This window comes from Natator depressus, chromosome 22, assembly GCF_965152275.1.
Source record: "Natator depressus isolate rNatDep1 chromosome 22, rNatDep2.hap1, whole genome shotgun sequence".
Lineage (NCBI taxonomy): Eukaryota > Metazoa > Chordata > Testudines > Cheloniidae > Natator > Natator depressus.
Window position 1 is genome coordinate 14,414,154 of NC_134255.1, and position 22,456 is coordinate 14,436,609.

The 22,456-nt window shown below is 47.0% G+C and overlaps 2 protein-coding genes across 4 annotated transcripts in view; both read left to right on the forward strand.

The window, feature by feature from the left end:
- Positions 1 to 4,756, forward strand: part of DIXDC1 (DIX domain containing 1) — a 65,410-nt gene extending 60,654 nt beyond the window's left edge. For all 3 annotated transcript variants that reach the window (XM_074936512.1, XM_074936511.1, XM_074936513.1), the window contains one exon: positions 891 to 4,756. In XM_074936512.1, coding sequence (XP_074792613.1) covers positions 891 to 971 — 81 coding nt within the window. In that variant the 3' untranslated portion in view covers positions 972 to 4,756. The remainder of the gene's footprint in view (positions 1 to 890) is intronic.
- Positions 4,757 to 7,554: 2,798 nt separating this feature from the next.
- DLAT (dihydrolipoamide S-acetyltransferase) lies at positions 7,555 to 20,791 on the forward strand. The gene is made up of 14 exons (XM_074936775.1): positions 7,555 to 7,827; positions 9,022 to 9,123; positions 10,116 to 10,240; positions 10,366 to 10,522; positions 13,454 to 13,580; positions 14,022 to 14,212; positions 14,892 to 15,039; positions 15,268 to 15,335; positions 16,190 to 16,282; positions 17,336 to 17,443; positions 18,088 to 18,203; positions 18,524 to 18,686; positions 18,896 to 19,032; positions 19,979 to 20,791. Exons 1-14 carry the CDS (start codon positions 7,570 to 7,572, stop codon positions 20,106 to 20,108), a joined length of 1,923 nt encoding a protein of 640 aa, XP_074792876.1. The 5' UTR covers positions 7,555 to 7,569; the 3' UTR covers positions 20,109 to 20,791.
- Positions 20,792 to 22,456: the final 1,665 nt, after the last annotated feature.

Below are 22,456 nucleotides of genomic sequence, written 5' to 3' on the forward strand. Positions count from 1 at the left end.
CTCTGTGAGAGTTAGGGTGTGGGAGGGGGCTCAGGGCTTGGGGTGTGGGTAAGGGTCTGGGGTCTGGGAGGGAGTTAGGGTGCGACAGGGATTGCCAGGTGCAGGCTCCAGCTGGGTGGCGGTTACCTGAGGTGGCTCCCAGTTGGCGGTGCAGCCGGGCTAAGGCAGGTGTGATGTCAGAGAGGTTTCTTGAATAGGGCAGGTCAGCAGGATTTGGGCCATTTCTACATCTAAACCAATGCAGAGTTTGCTCCATTTGGCCAATGGGCGTGAGCCAGGCTGGTGGAGATGGGCTTTCTCTAAAGTATCCTAAATGCTTGGGGCCAGAGTCAGCTCTGGCATAAGCGGTGCAACTCTTGTTGAAGTCAATGAGCCTACTTATGCCACAGCTGAATGTGGTTCTTGGTTTGTAATTTAGCTATTTTTATACAGTAAAGAATCTTCTTCCTTCTCCCCACAGTAACCCTAAATGATGCCCTTCCCCGCAAAAACTTTTGTTAAGATACATCAGTGCCAGTTTCTCCAGAGATGGTCTAATGTTCTGAGCACTGGACTGGGAGCCAGGCGTTCCCAAGCTTTAATCCTGGCTCTGATACTGCCTCGGTGACCTTGGGCAAATCATGACCCTTCTCTGTATCTCACTTTGCCTCTTGGAAAAATGGGGATAATAATCCTTGTTTTTTTCTCTGTGCGGGAGGAATAGGCAGCTATACTGTTGTTTTTAAAGCATGTTGGGAACTTAACGTGTGTACGTGTGGGAACTAACGCTATGTAAGTTCCAGTTATTTTTATTGTTTGGTTTAATTACTCCATTTTTCATGCCATTCAGATGTAACAAAGTGGTGTCTATTCTCCGGAAGTGACCTGACTCTCTCCCTGCCTTTTTATAGGTGTTCCATGATGATGACATCGTTCCTGGTTGGGAGGGGAAAATTGTAGCCTGGGTGGAAGAGGATCACGGGGAAAATTAATCAGATTCTTGAGTCTTGTTATTGTGGGGACCCATAACTGGCTGCAGTGCTCAGAGATGATGACCAAAAAGAGTGTGAGCTGGGACATGTCCAATTCAAGCTGCCAAAAGAGAGGACTTCTCTGCAACCAACGGGTAAAATGCTTTTTGTGTGCGAGGATGCCCGGCATTTAACTTTCCATGGCCAAATACAGACAGTGTTGTGAGACTGAAATTACAGGTTGGTGGGAAAGAATCATCTTGCTTTGTCCTGTCAACAAAACCCTGGAGGCCTTATTAATGTGTTTCTCCATTCTCCTGGTTCCCCCACCCCCTGAAATGCCTGCTGCTGTTTGTAAACTGCACATTTCAACTCTGATTTGACACATTCAGTATTATATGAACTCGCAGTGATCCCTGAAACTATAAATTCTGCCCTCATGGACCAGAAGATGCTGCTAGATTCTAGTTTTTACCAGAAGATCTGACCAGCCAAAATCCATGCCCAGAGTATTTGTGCTGAAGAGGCAGAGCTCCCTCCAGTGAACTTTGCAAGCTCTTGATACAAGGAGCACCGGGAACCTGACAGTGAAAGAAGCTTGTGGATTGTGCTAAGCACTACCAAAGCAAAGACCACCAGGTGGGCAACGTTGTCTTTCTTCCCAAATGCAGGCTTCCACTTCCTAGACTTGCTTCTGCTGTTTGCCCTCCAACTTGTAATCAGGTCTGAGCTCTGTTGCTTTGGTGCCCTGGGAAGTTGGAACTCTTTGGTAACCAGGTGCTTACTTAACTGCCAATGGATTTTTGTTTCGGGGAAGGGAGCAGGAAATTTCCTAGCTTCCCCGCAGGGGTGATGAGGTACTTTTGCTTCTCCTTTTGCCAGCCCTTTCCCTACAGCCATTACCATCCCTGCCCTTTCCATACATCCAGCAAGGCCAACAGAAGTTCTAATCTACTTTTGCTTCTCCTTTTGCCAGCCCTTTCCCTACAGCCATTACCATCCCTGCCCTTTCCATACATCCAGCAAGGCCAACAGAAGTTCTAATCTACTCTCCCAGGAAACAAGCAGGATGTTTCTTCAGGGATGAAGTGACAGAGTCTGTTCTATTGGTGCATCTGTATTCCTTCTTCCAACTTTCTCTGTGCAGGCATCACCATGTACTTGATGTTCACTGACTGACAAGGCCATTAAGCAAATAACCAAACTGGTAGGATAGATATTGTGAGCAGCAGTACCCCAATTTCCAGCATGCTTTCGTTTCTGGCACCTAATGGAGTAGAAAATGGTCAGTTGGGAGAGCATGTGCTATGAGATCCGTTAGGGTGTGTCTGCATGGCAATAAAACATCCATGGCTGGCTCATATCAGCTGACTTGCGCTCATGAGGCTATAAAATTGCGGTGTAGACATTCAAGTTGGGCTGGAGCCAGACTTCAGGACCCTGCAAAGGGGGAGGGTCCCAGAACCCAGGCTCCAGACCGAGCCCGAATGTCAATACTGCAATTTTATAGCCCTGCAGCCCGAGCTCAAGTCAGTGGATACAAGCCAACCATGTTTTTTTTCCTTGCAGTATAGACATACCTTAGGGTCCCAGGTTTTCTCACTGCAGTGCCAGGCCCTGCTGTCATACTCTCAAGCAGCCAGACTTCTGCAAAGCTGGCCCCAGTCTGCAGCAGACAGGCACTGTTGACTGAAAAGGTCAAACAGTGAGTCGAGCCTCAGTCTGTTCATCTTTGGTACACATGCCACATCATTGGACTGCCTGCTTGTCTGAGTTGTGCGGGTGAGGCTGGGAGATGAAGAAAACTTGGTTTTATTATTTTATATTAACATGACCTTTTGTAAACTTGTTCCTGTTTTTTGGAATTATTTTGTACCAGTTTACATCATTGTCTGAGGTGTATATTTTTATACCAGTGCAAGTGCTTTCTGTGTATTTCCACAATACTCTGCTGTAGTTTACTCATTTTCTAGAGAATGTCATATGTTTTGTACAGTCTCCTGTTAACACCACGCGAAGTGTGTCCCATGACTCGCTTTACTTTACTACAAAAGTACTAGTTCCTACTGTTTTTATATTTTGCCAGCTGTTTCTTGTATAGACGGGAATTACGTGTAGTTTGTCTTATCACTCCCTCTATGTGCAGGAAGAGCTCAGATGCCTTTCTGACCCCATTCCTGCACTGGTAGAACACATGGTGGCTGTTATCGACCAGTACCATTTCATCGGCTGATTTGTAGACACTCTTTCTCTTCGCAAACAGCCGTTGGAACATCAGCATTTGGGAAAGTTCTTCAATGGGAGAAAAGCAGTATCAGTCCTGAAAAGAAACAGAAGTTCTCTTCCTCCCTGGAAATCACTGGTTTCTCTGTTGCATGTGTTTTAGTGCGTAGCTATAAGACAGCATGGGGTTATCATACTAAAATGCATTGTTATATTTCAGTTGCAATTTATGTTGAATGTCTTTTAATTCAAGTTTTACTAGTCCACTTAATTTCAGTCAGAGTTGTGCGCTTTAGGTAGGACTTGCCCATTTTATGGAAACAATTAAAACAGTAATTTTTCAAAGGCCTCCATGTATCCGTCCTGTATCCCTCTCTGCTTTTAAGAGATGAGCAGTGTTTAAGAGTTGTCTTTGGTGACTCAATGGCTGAGGTAATTGCTAATGTGATAGAACTTCTCACCTGTAGGTCATAGATTTCAGTCCAGTCTCACTCAGTAGTGATCCAGCAATGGCTGGTTGATGGCCTAGGTGTCCTTTTCCTAGGGGTTCCACATCCCCATAACCACTGTCACCACTGAAACGCCTGTTGGCAGTCTCAGCAGAGGGGCCAAGGACTGAATCAGCCCTGGAGCCACTTGCTGTCTCGTGTTCCCTTCAGGGCAGGGGCGAAGTACGTTTGGAGGAGGAGGCACAGAGAAGGAAACTTGCACTGCCACTGCCTATGCGTATTCTGGCGATAAAGATTTCATTCTGTAGCACTATCAGCCAAGCAGCCTTCATCAGTGCTAAAACCACATATGAACTAGAACAGAAACCTTGTTCCCTCTGTGACAGAACAGATAATCACTGTACTAAGTTCACACCCTTGAAAAGCATTGGCAGCACTCTGCCCTCGGATACACACACCCACCTCCCAGAGAAGTCACTGGGACTTGTGTGAGAGAGCCTGGAGACAGAACTATTAGTACTTCTAACATTAAAATTGGAGGCCATGGCCATGCCTTGTTCTCCCCCGGGGTTGCTCCCCTAGGCTCTAACACATGCATAACTCAGGTTCAGCTTTGTTCCTGCAATGACATGGCAGTTTTCTCTTGACTTCCTGTCATTGTATGAATGAGCAGAAAGGAGTATGAGTTAGGTCAGGGAAAGTTATTCACAAAATAAAGGGGAACAAGACAATCCTGGAATAGAGTAGGTACACACGGGGCCAGATTCTCCTCTCACTTATACCAGTTTTACTCTAGTGTAACACCATTGGCTTAAATGGATTTACTCCTGATTTAGAGCAGGGCATATGGGATCAGAATCCAGCCTTGGACTTGGTTTAAATGTTTTCCTTTGATTCTATATATATATATATATGTTTATTTCTGCCTTACTTTCTTCAAAGCTACTTTTTGGTTTCCTTATAATTGTAACTTGATTATTTAACACACACACTATATGTAAAGTTATATTTTCCTAGAAACTCTAAAGTTTGCATTCATCACTTTTTAAAAGGTCAGTTACTCTCAAAATCCAGGTCCTCCAACAGAGTGAGAACCGAGGTTTATCTGTACATCTAAGAGCTGTGTATATCTGACTGGATGTACTTTGGGTTTATGGACCAAGAAAAAATCATCTCAATAAACTGTAGTTTGCAAATGGAGTCTGTTCCTTTGAACTGAAACTTTTAATATGTTGACAGGCATACGATGCTCATGTGTATGGGTGTGTTGGCTAGGTAGTAGGAACAGAATACACAGCAGAGAAGACAATCTTGCACTGGAACTGAGTAAAGGGTCTGTTCCATCTGGCTTCCAAAATCTTCAAAGACAGCAGGAAAGCTCAGAGACTGAACCTCACTTTGAAGAGAAGATTTGGATCCACGCACATTAAACAGCAAACAGCTCTGGGCTGGTCAATTTCTTGCAAGAGTTGTTTTTACTTTTAAATACAAGTGAGCTTTTGAGATATTTTAAAACGACAACTAACCCCTGACCCAGACCATATTGCTCATATAATTTAAAATGAAATGCAATAGGTTTGGGGCTCAGTTAACTCAGAGATTTGTGAGCAAATATCACTGCAGCCACAGATTCTCATGTTTATGCATGCAGGTGCAGTGGCTGTGTTTGCTGATGGTGATGGTACAGTAGAGGCAAGTCCTGTGTGCTGAAAACAGCTCTTGCTAAATAATTTAAAAATCCTGAAGCAGTAGTGATAAGGACAATCATACTTTGCATATATACAGTACCTACCAACCAAGGATTTCAAAGCACTTTATAGATGTTAATGAAGCCTCTCAGTCCCCAGGGGGAAATGTCAGTATTGCTAAGGATAGCTGATGGGTTGGAACATTTTACCGATGGGGAAACTGAGGCAAAGAGACACCCTAAACAAGACAAATTAAGACCCTGATGCTGAAATCTGTGCGTGAGCCTCACTGAAGTCAATCATGCTCTGTATGGTGTTGGGGGTTCACTTGCAGATGCAGAATTGGGGCCGATAGCTCAATAAATTCTGGGACACAGATGTATGTTATGGGAGCCTCAAACATGGCACTATTGTTGGGGTCGAGGGGGCTGCGGCTGTGGGCCTAACTGGAACTGACATACAGGTTTGGCTGTGCTCTAAAGCCTATTTTCCCAGCTGGGGAACAGCCTCATGTGCCTCACCTGGAAGATGATGACAAGGCCCAGCTTTTGTACTATCTAACTCCCTCCCACCTAGGGCGTTCTGTGGGTCTGCATGAGTTTAAGTCAGTGTGGCATTTCCCCTTCATCGATTAATACAGGAATCACAACATCTGCCTGTGTGCCATAAAACAACCATCATAAATGGAGTTCCATTCCCTTGAGGGACAGCACAGCGGGCACCTTCAAGGCGCTGGGGTGACAGCTTCAGAAGGCTGCACTAAACGTGCACATCTGGGTTCGGTATTTAGCTGCCTGCGCGTAACCTTCTACCTCCCCAGTGCCCAACTGTGGAGCCATCTCAGCACCAGGGCCTCTGATAGGTATGGGAGTGAACAGCACAGAAGAGGGTGTGCGGCTGGAGACCCCCAAGTCCCTGTGATTCCTCCCTGCCCCTAATCCCCCCATCCAATCCTTTGTTCACTTATCCCACGCCCCCAATCCCCCTGCTCTCCTCTATACAATTACTCCCCCAATCTGCACCTAAGTGCCCTCCCCATGAATACAATCCCAGATTCCCCTGCTCCTCAGACCCCAGTGGTGCCCCATCCTGCCCCCAGACCTCCCCTGCTCCCCCATCCACCTCCACCCTACCCCTAGGAACCCCTGCTCCCCCATCCTGCCCCCAGAGCTCCCCTGCTCCCCCATCCACCCCCACCCTACCCCTAGGGACCCCTGCTCCCCCACCCTGCCCCCAGACTTTCCCTGCTCCCCCATCCTGCCCCCACCCTGCCCCTAAGCACCCCTGCACCCCCATCCTGCCCCCAGACCTCCCCTGCTCCCCCATCCACCCCCACCCTACCCCTAGGAACCCCTGCTCCCCCACCCTGCCCCCAGACTTTCCCTGCTCCCCCATCCACCCCCACCCTGCCCCTAAGCACCCCTGCACCCACATCCTGCCCCCAGACCTCCCCTGCTCCACCATCCACCCCCACCCTACCCCTAGGAACCCCTGCTCCCCCACCCTGCCCCCAGACTTTCCCTGCTCCCCCATCCTGCCCCTAAGCACCCCTGCACCCCCATCCTGCCCCCAGACCTCCCCTGATCCCCCATCCACCCCCACCCTACCCCTAGGGACCCCTGCTTCCCCCACCCTGCCCCCAGACTTTCCCTGCTCCCCCATCCTGCCCCCACCCTGCCCCTAAGCACCCTTACACCCACATCCTGCCCCCAGACCTCCCCTGATCCCCCATCCACCCCCACCCTACCCCTAGGAACCCCTGCTCCCCCACCCTGCCCCCAGACTTTCCCTGCTCCCCCATCCTGCCCCCACCCTGCCCCTAAGCACCCCTGCACCCACATCCTGCCCCCAGACCTCCCCTGATCCCCCATCCACCCCCACCCTATCCCTAGGGACCCCTGCTTCCCCCACCCTGCCCCCAGACTTTCCCTGCTCCCCCATCCACCCCCACCCTGCCCCTAAGCACCCTTACACCCACATCCTGCCCCCAGACCTCCCCTGCACCCACATCCTGCCCCCAGACCTCCCCTGATCACCCTACCCCTAGGGACCCCTGTCCACACCCAGATCTCTCGCCCAATCTCCTGGGCGCTGTCCTCCCAGCCAGCCCCTCGCTCCAGCTGCTGCCCCTCCCCCGTTTTGCGGCTCTTCACGACACTGTCGCAGCCGCTGCTGCCGTAAAGCGCGGTGGGCGCCCGCAGTCCGGAGGGGAGCGAGGTCATTGCCGGAGCCGTTGCCGGGTCCCGGCTCCACAGCAGCATGTGGCGCGTGTTCGCGCGGCGCCTCGCCCCGTGCGCGGCCCCGCGGCGGGTGCCCGGAGCGGCGGGAGCGAGCCCTGGCCGGGGGGCCCGCGCCCTGCACGGAGGGAGCCTGGGGGCCGCGCAGCCCCCGCCGGGCCGGAGCCGGGGCCGGAGCGCGCCGGGGCCCAGGCCCGCGGGGCGGCTGCTGCTGCTGCTGAGGGAGCCCTGGCCCCGCCTCGTCCCCCGGCGGTGGTGCAGCCTCCCGCCCCACCAGAAGGTGAGGGGCTGGGGGGGCACTGGGGCACCCGGACCTCCCCCCACCCCGGATCCTGACCCCCAGAGCCCCGCCCCCGCCACAGAGTCACCCCCTTTCCCTTCCCCCCGCTCCCTGGGGTCATGCCCCCCCGCCACAGAGTCACCCCCTTTCCCTTCCCCCAGCTCCCTGGGGTCACGCCCCCCCGAGCCCCCCCCGCCACAGAGTCACCCCCTTTCCCTTCCCCCCGCTCCCTGGGGTCACGCCCCCCCGAGCCCCCCCCTGCCACAGAGTCACCCCCTTTCCCTTCCCCCCGCTCCCTGGTGTCATGCCCCCCCGACCCCCCCGCCACAGAGTCACCCCCTTTCCCTTCCCCCAGCTCCCTGGGGTCACACCCCCCCGCCACAGAGTCACCCCCTTTCCCTTCCCCCAGCTCCCTGGGGTCATGCCCCCCCGCCACAGAGTCACCCCCTTTCCCTTCCCCCAGCTCCCTGGGGTCACACCCCCCTGCCACAGAGTCACCCCCTTTCCCTTCCCCCAGCTCCCTGGGGTCATGCCCACCCCCCCCACCCCCCCCGGCACAGAGTCACCCCCTTTCCCTTCCCCCAGCTCCCTGGGGTCATGCCTACCCCGGCCCCACAGCCACAGAGTCACCCTCTTTCTCTTCCCCCAGCTCACTGGGGTCATGCCCACCCCGACTCTAGAGCCGCTGGAGAGGCTAGGATGGGGGACCTCCCCTGCAAAGCCCCCGTGAGATGCAAACAGCCCCAGCGCAGCCTCCCCCAGCATCCCCTCTCACAGACTCGCTGGCCAGGCCCTACAAGCGGCGTCCTTCTCCTGTTCCTTGGCCCCCGAAACCACAGGATGTTACCCCAGCCAGCCCTAGAGCCCACTGGCCAATAGCCCAGTCGTTTGCTGAGTTCGGATTTGCCCTTGTCTCCGTGCCCCTTCCCCACCCACTGTGGTATTGTGCACCAGTCGGTAGCTGCCCTTTAGAGCTCCAGGGGACAAGCAATTCCCTGGAGTCAGTCTGAGTTATGAAGCACCTTGGGATGAAGGGTTCTGAATAAACGTGAGACTATTGCATTAGCATTATGGCCGTTTTATTGTTGGCAGCTTGACTGTTTCTGGATTCAAGAGCATTGACTGGCCTCTCGCCTCTCTTGGTGGAAGGTGTTCTAGAGTCACTTATGCTATGGCTGGGTTGTTCTTTTGCAGGTGCCTTTGCCGGCTCTTTCCCCTACAATGCAGATGGGGACTATCGCTCGGTGGGAGAAGAAGGAAGGGGAGAAGATCAGCGAGGGTGATCTGATTGCAGAGGTACCATGGAGAGGTCGCCCCTAACCAGGACGGCCCCAGTTATGGGGCACCAAGGGCCAGTTCTTGTGGGGGGCCTCTCACTTTCTGGTGGGGTGGGAGGCTGCACCATAACCGGAGGATGAGGCAGGTTATGGTCTCTAAAATTGTCCCCGTACTAACTGCATGCCCTGGATTTTGTCACAAGTCACCCCAAACAGGTATAATTGTTCTTTCCTCATCCTTACCCATTATCTCTGATTCAGCATTGGAAGGTTGACTCCTGTCTCTGATCAGCCCATAATGCCAGCTTCCATTACCCACTTGTTAAATTTTCAAACAAGCACCTTTGTACTTTCTCCTGTGCTGCCCCTCAGGCTTGGGAGAAGCTCCCCATAAACATCCACAAAACTAACTCATTTTCCTCCGTCAGATTTCTTCTTAAAATTCTCTTCTGCTGTGAGGCCTACATAAAATTTGTCCACAGATAGGCTGCTGGTGGGCTGAGACCACAGGCTGTCCTGCTGATATATTGTCTCATTGTTTCCTTGTACTCCCCTGTCAGTCTGTCCATCCATCTGGTCCCTCTCATACTTAGATTGTGAGTTGTCTGGGGCAGGGACTCTTTGTGTTTTGTGTGTGTACAGCACCTAGCACAGTGGTGTCCTGATCAATGTCTGGGGTGCCTAGATACTATGAAATACAGATAATAAAAATTAATATTAATCTTCTGAAGCCACTTTATTGAAGGGATTAAAAACAGCCACAACCCCACTACCCCTCAGAGTTGCCTGCTGTTTCCTAGCGACTTGTGAGGGGGATTGAACCTCTACAGTCTCTTTTCCTTGTCAGCCAAGTTGCTGCTGTCAGCTGAGATGATTCTCACCATGGCTTTATATGCCAGGGAGCTTCACCCACAAACATCAGACTGGAGGAGTCTGCGCTGTATGCAGCCCTTTTTATTTTTTTTCTTTCTTTCTTTTTGGCCATAACAAGATCGTTCTCTTTTTGCAAAGGTGGAAACAGACAAAGCGACTGTGGGATTTGAGAGTCTGGAAGAATGTTACTTGGCTAAGATCCTGGTAGCAGAAGGGACAAGGGATGTCCCCATTGGGTCTATAATATGTATCACAGTTGAAAAGTAAGTAAATCGATCACATCTCAGTAGAGTGCTGTCTTGGGAACCTGGCAGGTTGGGTGCCCTGGATGAAGCATTAGGCACGTTATCTTCCATATTGTTCATGGCTCCTTTGGTTCCTCTTCTAGGCCCGAGTTTATTGATGCCTTTAAGAATTTTACCTTGGATTCTGCAGCACCTGCTGCTGCAGCAGCCTCAGTGCCTCCCCCTCCAGCGGCAGTTCCCCCACCACCAGCTCAGCCCTCTGTGCAGGCTCCAGGCAGCTCCTATCCTCCTCACATGCAGGTAAGGCATGTACATACCTGTAGTGAATTATTCTTCAGTGTCTGTCTTCTGCCTGTCTAACACTAATAGCTCCTAGGCACTGTGATGTAGATATAAACCATAGGCCTTATTAGCTCTAGCTGCAGGAGTGAGAGTCAATCGTACAGATTTAAAATGGGTTTTAAAAAAACCCCAATCAGTTAAGCTTTGAAAACTGTTTTAGGGCCGCTGGTATCAGTCGAAGAAGACAGTCTGTTCCCTCAGACTATGAAAAGCTCCTGTATGCACATGATTCTCTTCTTATTAAGAGGCAATGACATTGATTGGTTAATTTGGCTAGTAGATGGCCTAGCTACATAGAATGGAGTAAAGGATGAAGGCATTCAGCAAGCTATAAAGCAGCACTCTCTCTGGCCAAGTGACTGGTCCCCTGAAAATAAATACTTAGTCATTGGACTAGGAAGAGAGAGAAAGAGACTTTGTAATCCAGTCTTAGGGCACCCCCCCTGGGAGAGGGGAGACCGTGGGTCCAGTTCCCCTGCTCCAATCACTCGTTCATTATTTATCCACAGTGGAACAGCTTCAACAGGAGAGACTAAGGGAGCCCCACATCAGAATATCCCATTGCTCAGTGATTAGAGCATTCTCCTGAGAGGTGGGAGACCCCTGTTCAAATCCTTTCTTGCGCTCTAGTCAGAGTGAAGAGGGGACTGAATCTGGGTGCCCCACATCCTGGGTGAGTGCTCTAACCTCTGGGCTAAAAGTTATAAGGTGAGTGGCACCACCACCTCCTCCTTTAGCCATTTTTGTGTGGAGCGAGGCAGGTGCTGACACAAGAAGTGGCTTAGGCGGTTGGTTCCCCTTCACGATCATTAGCAGAGCTAGGTTCCTCCCTGCAGCCCAGAGTCAAGTGCCCATCAGTGTGAGTGGGGCAGGGCTTAGTACACACCTGTGTTGTTGGCATTGGCTGGCTTTTATGGTTCATAGAATATCAGGGTTGGAAGGGACCCCAGAAGGTCATCTAGTCCAACCCCCTGCTCGAAGCAGGACCAATTCCCAGTTAAATCATCCCAGCCAGGGCTTTGTCAAGCCTGACCTTAAAAACCTCTAAGGAAGGAGATTCTACCACCTCCCTAGGTAACGCATTCCAGTGTTTCACCACCCTCCTAGTGAAAAAGTTTTTCCTAATATCCAATCTAAACCTCCCCCATTGCAACTTGAGACCATTACTCCTCGTTCTGTCATCTGCTACCATTGAGAACAGTCTAGAGCCATCCTCTTTGGAACCCCCTTTCAGGTAGTTGAAAGCAGCTATCAAATCCCCCCTCATTCTTCTCTTCTGCAGACTAAACAATCCCAGCTCCCTCAGCCTCTCCTCATAAGTCATGTGCTCTAGACCCCTAATCATTTTTGTTGCCCTTCACTGGACTCTCTCCAATTTATCCACATCCTTCTTGTAGTGTGGGGCCCAAAACTGGACACAGTACTCCAGATGAGGCCTCGCCTCACCTCACCTGGTTCATGTTCTCTGGTGCCTATCTCTCCCCATTCATTGGATAGGAAGCCTAGGCCTCTAGCTCAGCTTTGTGGACTGCAGAGTTGTTCATGTGATTTCTTTAGGCCACTGAATCATAGGTCTGAATCATACAATATCATGGTTGGAAGGGACCTCAGGAGGTCATCTGGTCCTGCTTTGAGCAGGGGGTTGGACTAATCTCCAATTTTTGGCCCAGATCCCTAAATGGCCCCCTTAAGGATTGAACTCACAACCCTGGGTTTAGCAATTGAAAGTTAGGCGCCGTGACATTGAGCATGAAACAAAGGGACTTAGGAGCTACATCGCACCCTCTGTTACTCTGCTGGGGCCCAGTTATGTGGGAAGAATTTCTTTTAAGTTTGCATAGCCCAGGAGCAGACCAGTTGTGCTTGGTTAGTTCTCATGTGGTTAGATGCTGAGGTGTCTCTGTGTGACTGCCTAGTACTACTACAGTATCCTATGTTTGTCTATCTTAAGTACTTATATGGCCCCTTTACCATTGTAGCTGAGCATCTCACAACCTTTAATGGGTTTAGCCTTGCAATACTCCTGTGAAGTAGGGAGTTGCTATAATCCCCATTTTACAGGTGGGATGCTGAGGTACAGTGAGATTGTGACTTGCTCAGGGCATCACAGAAAGTGTATGGTGGTACAGGGAATTTAACCCAAGTCTCTTGAATCCCAGACTAGCACCTTGCCCACTGGACCATGCTTCCTTTCTACTGCTCTTTTCTTGTTCAGGGCTGGTCGAATGTTGATTCTCTAACAAGTTCTGCAGTGATGCAGTAGAAGAGATACTAGTGTCTTGCAAAGTTGTGCACATCATTATTCATCCGTATCTAAAGTGCCCATCGCTGTAGTACCTGACTGCTCTGAGGGCCAGGGTGTGTCACTCCCAGCACAGCTCTTCCCGTTCGCCCCTTCGTTTTTCATAGTATTGTGTTAAGGAGTCATATTCCAAATGAAGTTGGGGGAACCTCACCTATTCTGGGAATTGGGAGTTTTATTTCCATTTCTTCCACTGACTTGCTGTGTGACCTCAAACAAGGCACTCCACCTATCTATGCCTCAACTTCCCCATCTGTGCACTTTGGCTCTACAGGTGAAAACTGTTATATAAGTGCTAGGTGATGGTTATTTACTAGCACTAAACAGGCAAAGCAGAATCCCAACAGGAAAATCCCTCAGTTGTTGCCTTTCAATTTTCTTCCTTAATTTAAACTCTGGTTTAGCGTCTTTAAACAAGAATCTGGCAGCAGCAGCATCGCACCCTGCTTTGTTGGGTTAGGCAGGCCCAGGAACATATTGGTGCTGGCTCATTCTCAAGGGTAATACACTGGTTGGGGTTTGAAGTCATGCTCCTGTTGGCTTTCGGTTATCTGTTATGATACCCTCGCATTCTTTTGACTCCATAGATTGTTCTCCCTGCTCTCTCACCAACGATGACAATGGGCACGGTTCAGCGGTGGGAGAAGAAGGTTGGTGAGAAACTGAGCGAAGGAGACTTACTGGCAGAAATTGAAACAGATAAAGCCACAATAGGTGAGCAATCTCTTACCCTGAGAGAGACCACAGATTGTTCTTTAACCTCTGGAGAGAGAGAGAGAGTAATCCACAGTTGAGCTTCAAACCAGCCTCTTCTCTTCCAGCTGCAAAGGGCAGCAGGCCTTGGTGCAATGTAAAAGGAGCAATGTAAAGCTATTTCCTGTCCTCTTGTAGTTCTAGGTGATGGAGCTGCTAATAGCAGCTCCCAGCTTTGCACCAGCCCTGTGGTGTTAAACCTGCAGTACATGGAGACTTCTCCCCATTCAGTGTTGTTTTAAAGATGTGTTAAAAAGTGGCAGGGATTTAGTTACTATGGGGAGACTGAAAGCATCATCCAAAAGAACTCTTCATTGTGCCAGTGTTGAGATTGTGTGACATCAATGCCAACCTTATCGTTATTTGATCTTCTCCAGCATTCATCAGTCATTTTCTTTTAAGGCTTTGAAGTGCAGGAAGAAGGCTACCTGGCAAAAATTCTGGTGTCTGAAGGAACAAGGGATGTGCCATTAGGAACCCCACTCTGTATCATTGTGGAGAAGGAGTCTGATATTCCAGCATTTGCTGACTACAGGGATACTGGAGTAGCCGATATCAAACCACAAGCACCACCACCCAGTCCTCTCCCTCCGGTAAAGACTATCTCTGATGGGGAAGAGAAGTGGGGGGACCATTAGCAGTTGTTAATCTGACCTGAATAATCCTGCTGGTTTGGACCTTGTGAAGCTTGAATTCCAATAATGTGTTTGTGGTATCATGAGTGGAAGGATATCGTGAGATGAATACAACCTGTTAGCACCAGCTAGTCTATTCTCTGGGAACTGATGGCGGTTGTTCCCTATGTCTGTAATCCAGACTGCTGCCCCTTCTAGTTTTAAATGCTCCAAATGATGGGGATACAAGTCACTTACTGCCCCTTCATCTGGGAGATGATTCCACAGCCTAATCAGTCACACTCCCAGAAAGGCATTCTGTTAGACTAAATTTTCTCATAATGTCATTTATTTCTCTGCATATTCGTAAATAATTCCTCTCCCCCATACCTGTAGTGTTTCATTCCCTACCTCTGATCATCACTCTAGCCACAGTTCTGCTGATTTAGCTCTCATTCTCTTCCTTAATCTCCTAAATCAGCCCCTCCAGCCCCTGATCACTGTTGTTGCTGATCTGTGAACATTCTCTAGTTGGTTTTTGGTAACCAGATGCCCATGTTCTCTTTGCATGTTACATCTCCTCATACTTAAGTGAAACTTTAAGACTTTAGCTGAATGTTTGTGCAGCTAATGACTGTGTCTAACCCATTCTCTTAAGGTGGCAGCTCCTCCTCCCCAGCCCACTGCCCCTTCAGCTCCAGCAGTCTCATCACATGGAGCTCCTGTACATAAAGGAAGGGTAATAATTAGCCCCCTGGCAAAGAAAATGGCAGCAGAAAGAGGAATTGACATTGCGCAGGTGAAAGGTGAGTTGCCATTTCCATTCTTATCCAAGTCTCTGTTGCCCTTAGATATGTGCTTAGCTGTCTGTTCGCTCCCAGTCCATCAAAAATGTTTTCTGGTCACAGATTACAGCCGAATGTCCAGTTGCTGTGCTGAGTGACTGGGTTAGAAGGGAGTGGGTTTCATTTTAATTTGCATTTTCCCAATATGGCATTGCATGAAATCTTACATTTCACATGTCCCTCAACCAGGTACTGGACCAGATGGCAGAATCACGAAGAAAGATATTGAGTCATTTGTGCCTCCAAAGGTTGTCCCTGTGAGTAGGACTGAAATCCGTGAGATCTCGTACTACTGCATTAGTAGTTGTTTTGACAGAAGTGTAGAGCTACCCGCCGCTCTTTGGAAGCGGCTGAAGACTGCAACCAGCAGGTGAAGTACGAGCATTCTGAAGACTGACAGTTTTGCTGGTGATTGGACAGTGTGGGAAGTGTTGGGGAGTCAGCATGTGTAGGACTTCAGAAACGTGCGATGAGATGTTCTCCTTTTTTAATTTGTCACTTTTTGGAATTTTGCTGCAGAAGCACGTCCTGCCTCTCCAGGTGTTTATATGGTCCCCATTACCATAGTAACGGAACAGCTAATGGAGTGATGGAGCCTTGAGGAAGGCAGCTTAGGAGGGGAAAATCAAAGGAAGGCCAGTATTAAAAACTGAAAGTCTTCTGCAGTCCTCCTTACTTTGCAATCATTGTCTGATGGAGTTCTGCTTTGTAGCTGTAACCGTGTAGGCTGATACCTATCACTAATATTTATTACCAGTCCTTAATTAGAATATAGTAGCTACAGATATCAATACCATATGTTTCATATACCCACAAACACCACATTCTGGGAACAGAATGTTATCGAGGCCTTAACATTTGGGTTTGTGAATCACTTAAAATGCATCTGGGTAGGAAGCTATAGGACGGGAGTGCCTTCTGCTTACTAAAGAAGGCGATCGGAAACACGGAGAGCAGCCGTATCTCAGCCATCTGTTTTCCACCACAGCCTTATTCACAGGAGTCATCCCAAAGCTTGTCTCCGTAATGTTGATTTCTAGTTTCTGACAAACCCCAGCTCACATTTGAGCAATGATCGGAAACCCGGCTGTCTGTCTGTCTTTGTGCACAGGCCCCAGCAGCTCCTGTTACACCTGCAGCTCCAACAGCAACACCACCTCCTTCAGGCGTCTTCACAGATATCCCCATCAGTAACGTTCGGAGGGTAAGAGGTTTTCCTTCTTTCTCTCCCTTTAAAGAGATGATTGTATTTACACATAGGAGTCTTTCCAGAAACATTAAACATTTAACCACTGTTGACTAAGGTCCCTTTTAACTAGGAGGGCCAATTGGATGTTGAAGGGTAGTGAACTTGGTGGAAAAACTTGCTCATGAGAGTAAGTGATTTAATGGCGCTGGCTTGAGCAAGGCATAGAACTGGCAGGTGTTGAGCAAGCTTCCCCCATGCAGCTTTGCTGATGCACCTCCATTCTGACCTGCGAGACCATGCAGCTTTGTCAATGCACCTCAGCCCTAATCTGCAGCAACCCTTCTATTCCATTTGTGCCTTGAGCAGAGATGGCCAGTTGTGCCAAATCATGTCGTGGTGGTTGATGTACCCAAAAAAGGGGACTAGGGTCAGATCCACCCACGCTGCGAGAAATGAAAGTTGAAGCAAAAATTTTACTGCTATTAGTGATTTATAGTAGGGTGACATCTCTAGGTGTCTGGTGGCTAATAATGGACAACCGTTCCTGTTAGCCAAATCTCTCTTTTCTGGTGTAATAAACTTCATTTGAAGGTGAGGGCGAGATCTTCTTGTGGAGGTGCCTTTTATATACAGCAACTGCTTTATTGCGTTTATAAAAATGCATCCATCCAACGTTTCTGGCCTCATGTACAATCTCTCTCTCTCTAAAATACAAACAGTTAGGACCACTGTCCCCAAAACTAAGATGCTTCCCAAATCACCATAACAAAGTTTTCCTCTGTCTCAGCCCATCTCTTCATCTCTCTGCGCCATCCAGCAAAATGAGAGTAGGGGTATAAATTCTAGCTGATTTAAAAATGCAAAATCCTTATATTGGTCTTTTGGCTATTGTCTGCTGCTCAGTGGTCTTTATGTAGCAACTCCAAAGACGCTTGGACCAAACCTAATTGTGCTAGAATGTGTGCATCTAAGACAGTGGTGTGCGTTGTCAACCCTACTTTTAACTTGGATGGAAGCCCATTTTGCAAAGTGTGTTGTGTTTTAATGACCTGCTCTGTTTGCCTTCAGGTCATTGCTCAGCGTTTGATGCAGTCTAAACAAACAATACCTCACTACTATCTGTCTATTGATATAAATGTGGAAGAAATACTGGAGCTCAGGAAAGAACTTAATAAGGTAACACAACTGAAGGGTGGTGGTGTGGGTCTGAGGACAGGTAGATAATCAGTATGATGAGCCTCCTGCATCTGTTCTTCAGGGTTGAGCCAGCTGGACTTGGGAAGAACAGGTTCCTTCGCATCCAAAGTTTGCTGCCTCCTGCTAGTCAGGTCTTGACCCTCTTGTGACAGAGTGTGGAGAAGTCTTCTCCATCCAACCACTGCCCATTGCGTGCTCCGAGTTCCCCAACCTGATCACATTGAATCCTAGACAAGCTGCACAGCTTTCTTTTACTATTGTTGCCTCAGCTAGAAAATAGGATAAAGAGCAGGATCAAATCGTAAATGAGATGCTGCTTCTGAGCAGAGTTCTTTCTTTTGGGGAAATGAAGATCACATATCCCAAAACTGAATACTGCTTCTCAGACTACAAGGCGGGGGCAGGGGCAGGGGGGAGGAATGCAAATGTTAAATGGGCTTAAGACACTTGCAAATGTTGTTTCCTCTTAGAGATGTGCCAGATTGACTGACTGTGATAGGGTCACTTAGTAAGTGTAAACAGGCCATGTAGTCTTGTGTTTATGCAAACTAATTCAGTTTTTGTGGTGACTGTAAGGAGTGAGTAAATCACTGACATTTCAAACCTCTGTCTTCTCTTTACAGGAGGTGTCGGAGAACGTTAAGCTTTCTGTCAATGACTTCATCATTAAAGCTTCAGCTCTGGCATGTGTGAAGGTGCCTGAAGCCAATTCCTCATGGTTGGACACTGTTATCAGGCAGTAAGTATATGGTCCAAATGTAGCTAGTAACTTTATTCAGTATGGTGTTAATAGCAAAATGGAGCAATTCTCCCACACTTTTGGCAGGGTCTCATAAAGGCTGGCAGGAATGGGAGCAGCTGCAGTATAAAACTCAGGGGATTCTCAAAAGTTCATATACCTTTCTTAAAGTGCCCTTGTGAGTGAGGCCTGGGCACTAGACTTAATGGACATGACAATAACCACTTGTTTATACGAGGTGGCTTTAATGCTTTAAAAAAAAATCTTTCTTTTGTGTCCCGCTCAAGTAATATGGGTTGTGTCCCCATTGTGTCTTACAGAAATCATGTAGTGGATGTTAGCATTGCAGTGAGTACTCCTGCAGGGCTTATAACTCCCATCGTGTTCAATGCGCACATAAAGGGATTGGCTTCCATTAGTAAAGATGTTGCCTCTTTGGCAGCCAAAGCACGAGAAGGTAAACTTCAGCCCCATGAATTCCAGGTGAGGAGCTTGGTGTGTTAGTAATTACTGCAGCTGTGATTGTCCCCGACTTTAAAAAAAAAAAAAAAAAAAAAATGAACCATTTCATGACATGTGGGTCAAATGACCCCTTCAAGTCCATGATCTAGTTTAGCCATGTTAATTAACATGCTGTGTGAAGTAACTTTTGTGATGTTCCATATATTAATCTATATGTTTATTTCCTGTAGGGAGGCACTTTTACGGTTTCCAATTTAGGAATGTATGGGATTAAGAATTTTTCTGCCATAATCAATCCACCTCAGGCATGTATTCTGGCAGTTGGTACTTCAGAGAACAGGCTGGTGCCAGCAAATAATGAGAAGGGGTAAGTATTAAATAGAGCATTATCCAGATTCAGTTAACTCTTCAAACAGGTGACATTTACTTTGGAATAGTGGCTAGTATTCTAATTTCCCCATCAGATGATCAATATTTAGCAGTATTGCACAGTGCCACTGTGAGATAGGGAAGTCCTATTATCCCCATCTGTAAGATGGGGGCCTGAGGCACAGAGAGTAAATAATTTGCTCAAGGTCACACAGGAAATGTGTGGCAGAGAAGGGAACTGAACCTTTGTCTCCTAAATCCTAGATTAGTGCCTTTCTCACAGGACCATATTTCGCTGGCAAATTTTGAGTGGCACAGTGCAGACTTCTGAATCTGGTGAGCAAATGAATGACACGTATAGATAAGAAAAGGAGGACTTGTGGCACCTTCGAGACTAACCAATTTATTTGAGCATGAGCTTTCGTGAGCTACAGCTCACTTCATCGGATGAAGTGAGCTGTAGCTCACGAAAGCTCATGCTCAAATAAATTGGTTAGTCTCTAAGGTGCCACAAGTCCTCCTTTTCTTTTTGCGAATACAGACTAACACAGCTGTTACTCTGAAACGATAAAAGGCATAGATAAAAGGCAGTCTTACTGCCTGAAAACTCATGCTGAGGTAGCCAGGCCTAGAGTGTGACTTAGCATGGAGATAGAGTGAAGTTTTATCACCAATGTATATGCATTTTATTAAATAAAATGAGCTGCATGTTCCAAAGGGATCACCTAATTTCAGAAAGTGAAGGATATGATCTACTCTATATCATGTAGATCTTCATCATAAGCATTTGTGAAGGTATACATGTAGATCTGAGTACTACAGGACTAACACCCTTTGGGGTTTATCTTTTATAAAAGTCCTGGGTGGTGTGAATATCACTAGCTGACAAATCTCTGCAAACTAACTTGCGAGTGCTAAATGTGGGATTTTGTTTCTCTTCCCAGGTTTGATGTGGCCAGCATGATGTCAGTTACTCTTAGTTGTGACCATCGAGTTGTGGATGGAGCAGTTGGAGCCCAGTGGCTTGCTGAGTTCAAAAAGTTCCTTGAAAAGCCAACAACCATGCTGCTATAATCGAACCAAACAGCCAAGACTTTCCTAGGTCACATTGTTCTGTTCTAATCAAGCTATTTATATTTCAGTGATTAGACTCTATTAAACAAATTTTCCTTTTTTATTTTAAATATGTATATTAACTGGTAATTTTTACCATTCTGTACAGATAAATAGTTTGCAAAAGGCTTTACAGAGCAATATACAGTTATACTGTATTTTATACAGTTAATGAATTTGCCAATGTTTCTCAAAAAAAAGTAAAGTGTCTTGGATTTAAAATCATGTGAGCACTGTATGCTTCATGTATGCTTCTGAATTGGGGTGGGCAGGAGCATACACAGATATATAATCTCTTATGTTCTCAGAAATTAAGAGAACCAGATTGTAAACATCTGTGCAAAAGAATCTGTAGGGCTTGGTAGCTGAAATCTACAAGCTAGTTTAAAACAAAAAACAAAACAAAAAAAGTGAACCCTAAGTGGTCTGTTCTCCTGTTAGTATTAGTGAGAGTGACAGGCATACATTGAGAGGAGGAATATTTTTTCATAGGACAAAGGGTTCACATTGCAATTCCTCCTTGGAATTCAACACTAGCTTAGATTTTCACAGCGAAGTGATCCCTTTTAGAGGACTTAAAAAAAAAAAAAAAAAGGCAAGAGAGAAGTTAAATTAATCAAGCTATCAAAACAGTACAATCAAATCTCTTCTAAATGCCACAGAGAATGTGCCCCATCCTTGTGGATTTTCACATGTGTGTATTTTTGTATGAAATTATCTTAAATGGCTGCTTTCCCTTTTGCAATGTTAACAGTACACTCTGTTGCAATGGAAATAGTTGTACTGCAGACCAGTCAGAAGAATTTCTTGCTAGGTGTCGATACCTGTTATTAGCATGTGTAATTTGGCCATTGGAATTCCATCCCTGGCAATCATTTCTGTGATGAGTTGGATGTTTGAAAATTGATTTTTCAGACATTCTTGACACGGGAAGCTCTAACATGAGTTGAGGTCATTGATATCACAGTTCTTAGATGAAATGTCTTTACTGCCCCAGCCTTCATAAACTGCGAATGTGCTGTCCCATGTATATAATGTATGTAAAATGCTTTAAATGGTTTTCTATTGGACTTGTACCCAAATACACTAATAATTGTGTCCTACAGTGGGGGGATACATTAGTGGCCACTCCCAATATTCCACTTTCCAAAGGGAAATGTTAACTTAAAAAGAAAGATCATGTAGTTGATCGGTGACCTGGAGAGCTTGGTAGGAATGAAAGGTTATTCTGTACCCTATACATTGCATTAAGTATTGTCTCTTGTAAAGTTGTGCTACAGAATCCACTAAAGATAATACTGAAAAAATACACTGTGGAGATGAAATATTTTTGTGAGAACTATTTAACGTTTTACTCGGTTGGTTGCAGTTATACCTAACTTTGATGGTTGGGTAAGAAGAAAAGTTGTTGCATTTAAGTATAAAAATGTTCTGATTTTCTCAGTTCCAGATTCTCGGGTGAGTCCATGTGTTCTATTAAATCTTTGGAATTGTTAGACTAATAAAAATTGTCCCAGTGCTTTTTCTGTTTAGTAATGGGTGCTGCTGACCTCGCTGCTAGTGCACAGTCTGTGCAAGTTGTCAGCCCTTCTGGTTGGGCAAATGCAATTTTACCCTGTTAACCTTAAGGTTTCCCACCATAAGTGTTCAGCAACGTCTCTGTTTAGCCACTGTCATGTAGCACTAGACTTGGATGATCTATGTTTCTGACTCTACTGCACCGAGTACTTAGAATTCGGGTTAAGGAAATCCTGGACACTCTTGTTGTTCCTTCCCCGAAATAAACTGAAAATCAAAACAGGAACTAGCTTGTGCCAAAGGACCACTGTCCTATTGCGAGCCTGACTGGTGAACAGATTGCAGAACAGCAGAATGATCCTTTCAGCTCTGTGTTTGTATTTGGCATTGTGTTGCTTGCAGTGCCCTGTTGCACCTATACACTCCAACTAGGGCAGCTCGTGTACATTAATGCTATTTCAGTCTGACCTATAACTATAGAAATGCAGTCTTTAGATGCAATCCTTGTAACGGTTTCAGAACAAAAAAGGAAAACTAAGAATTGCTGCTCATGAGTAAATTAGTCTGTTAAAATTAAATACAATTATACATTTGTAACCTGTTTGTTGAATTTCTGATCTATTTTTAAACATGGTTATTCCTTTGCCATATTGTCATATGCTGTATGGGAGAAGCATAGTGTAAAGCTAAAGTGGGTACAACCTGGCATAAAAGGGGTGAGTACATTGTGATATCAAATCACTTACCAAAAGGCATCATGAAATTGATGCTTTATTTCCTCACTTAGAGTC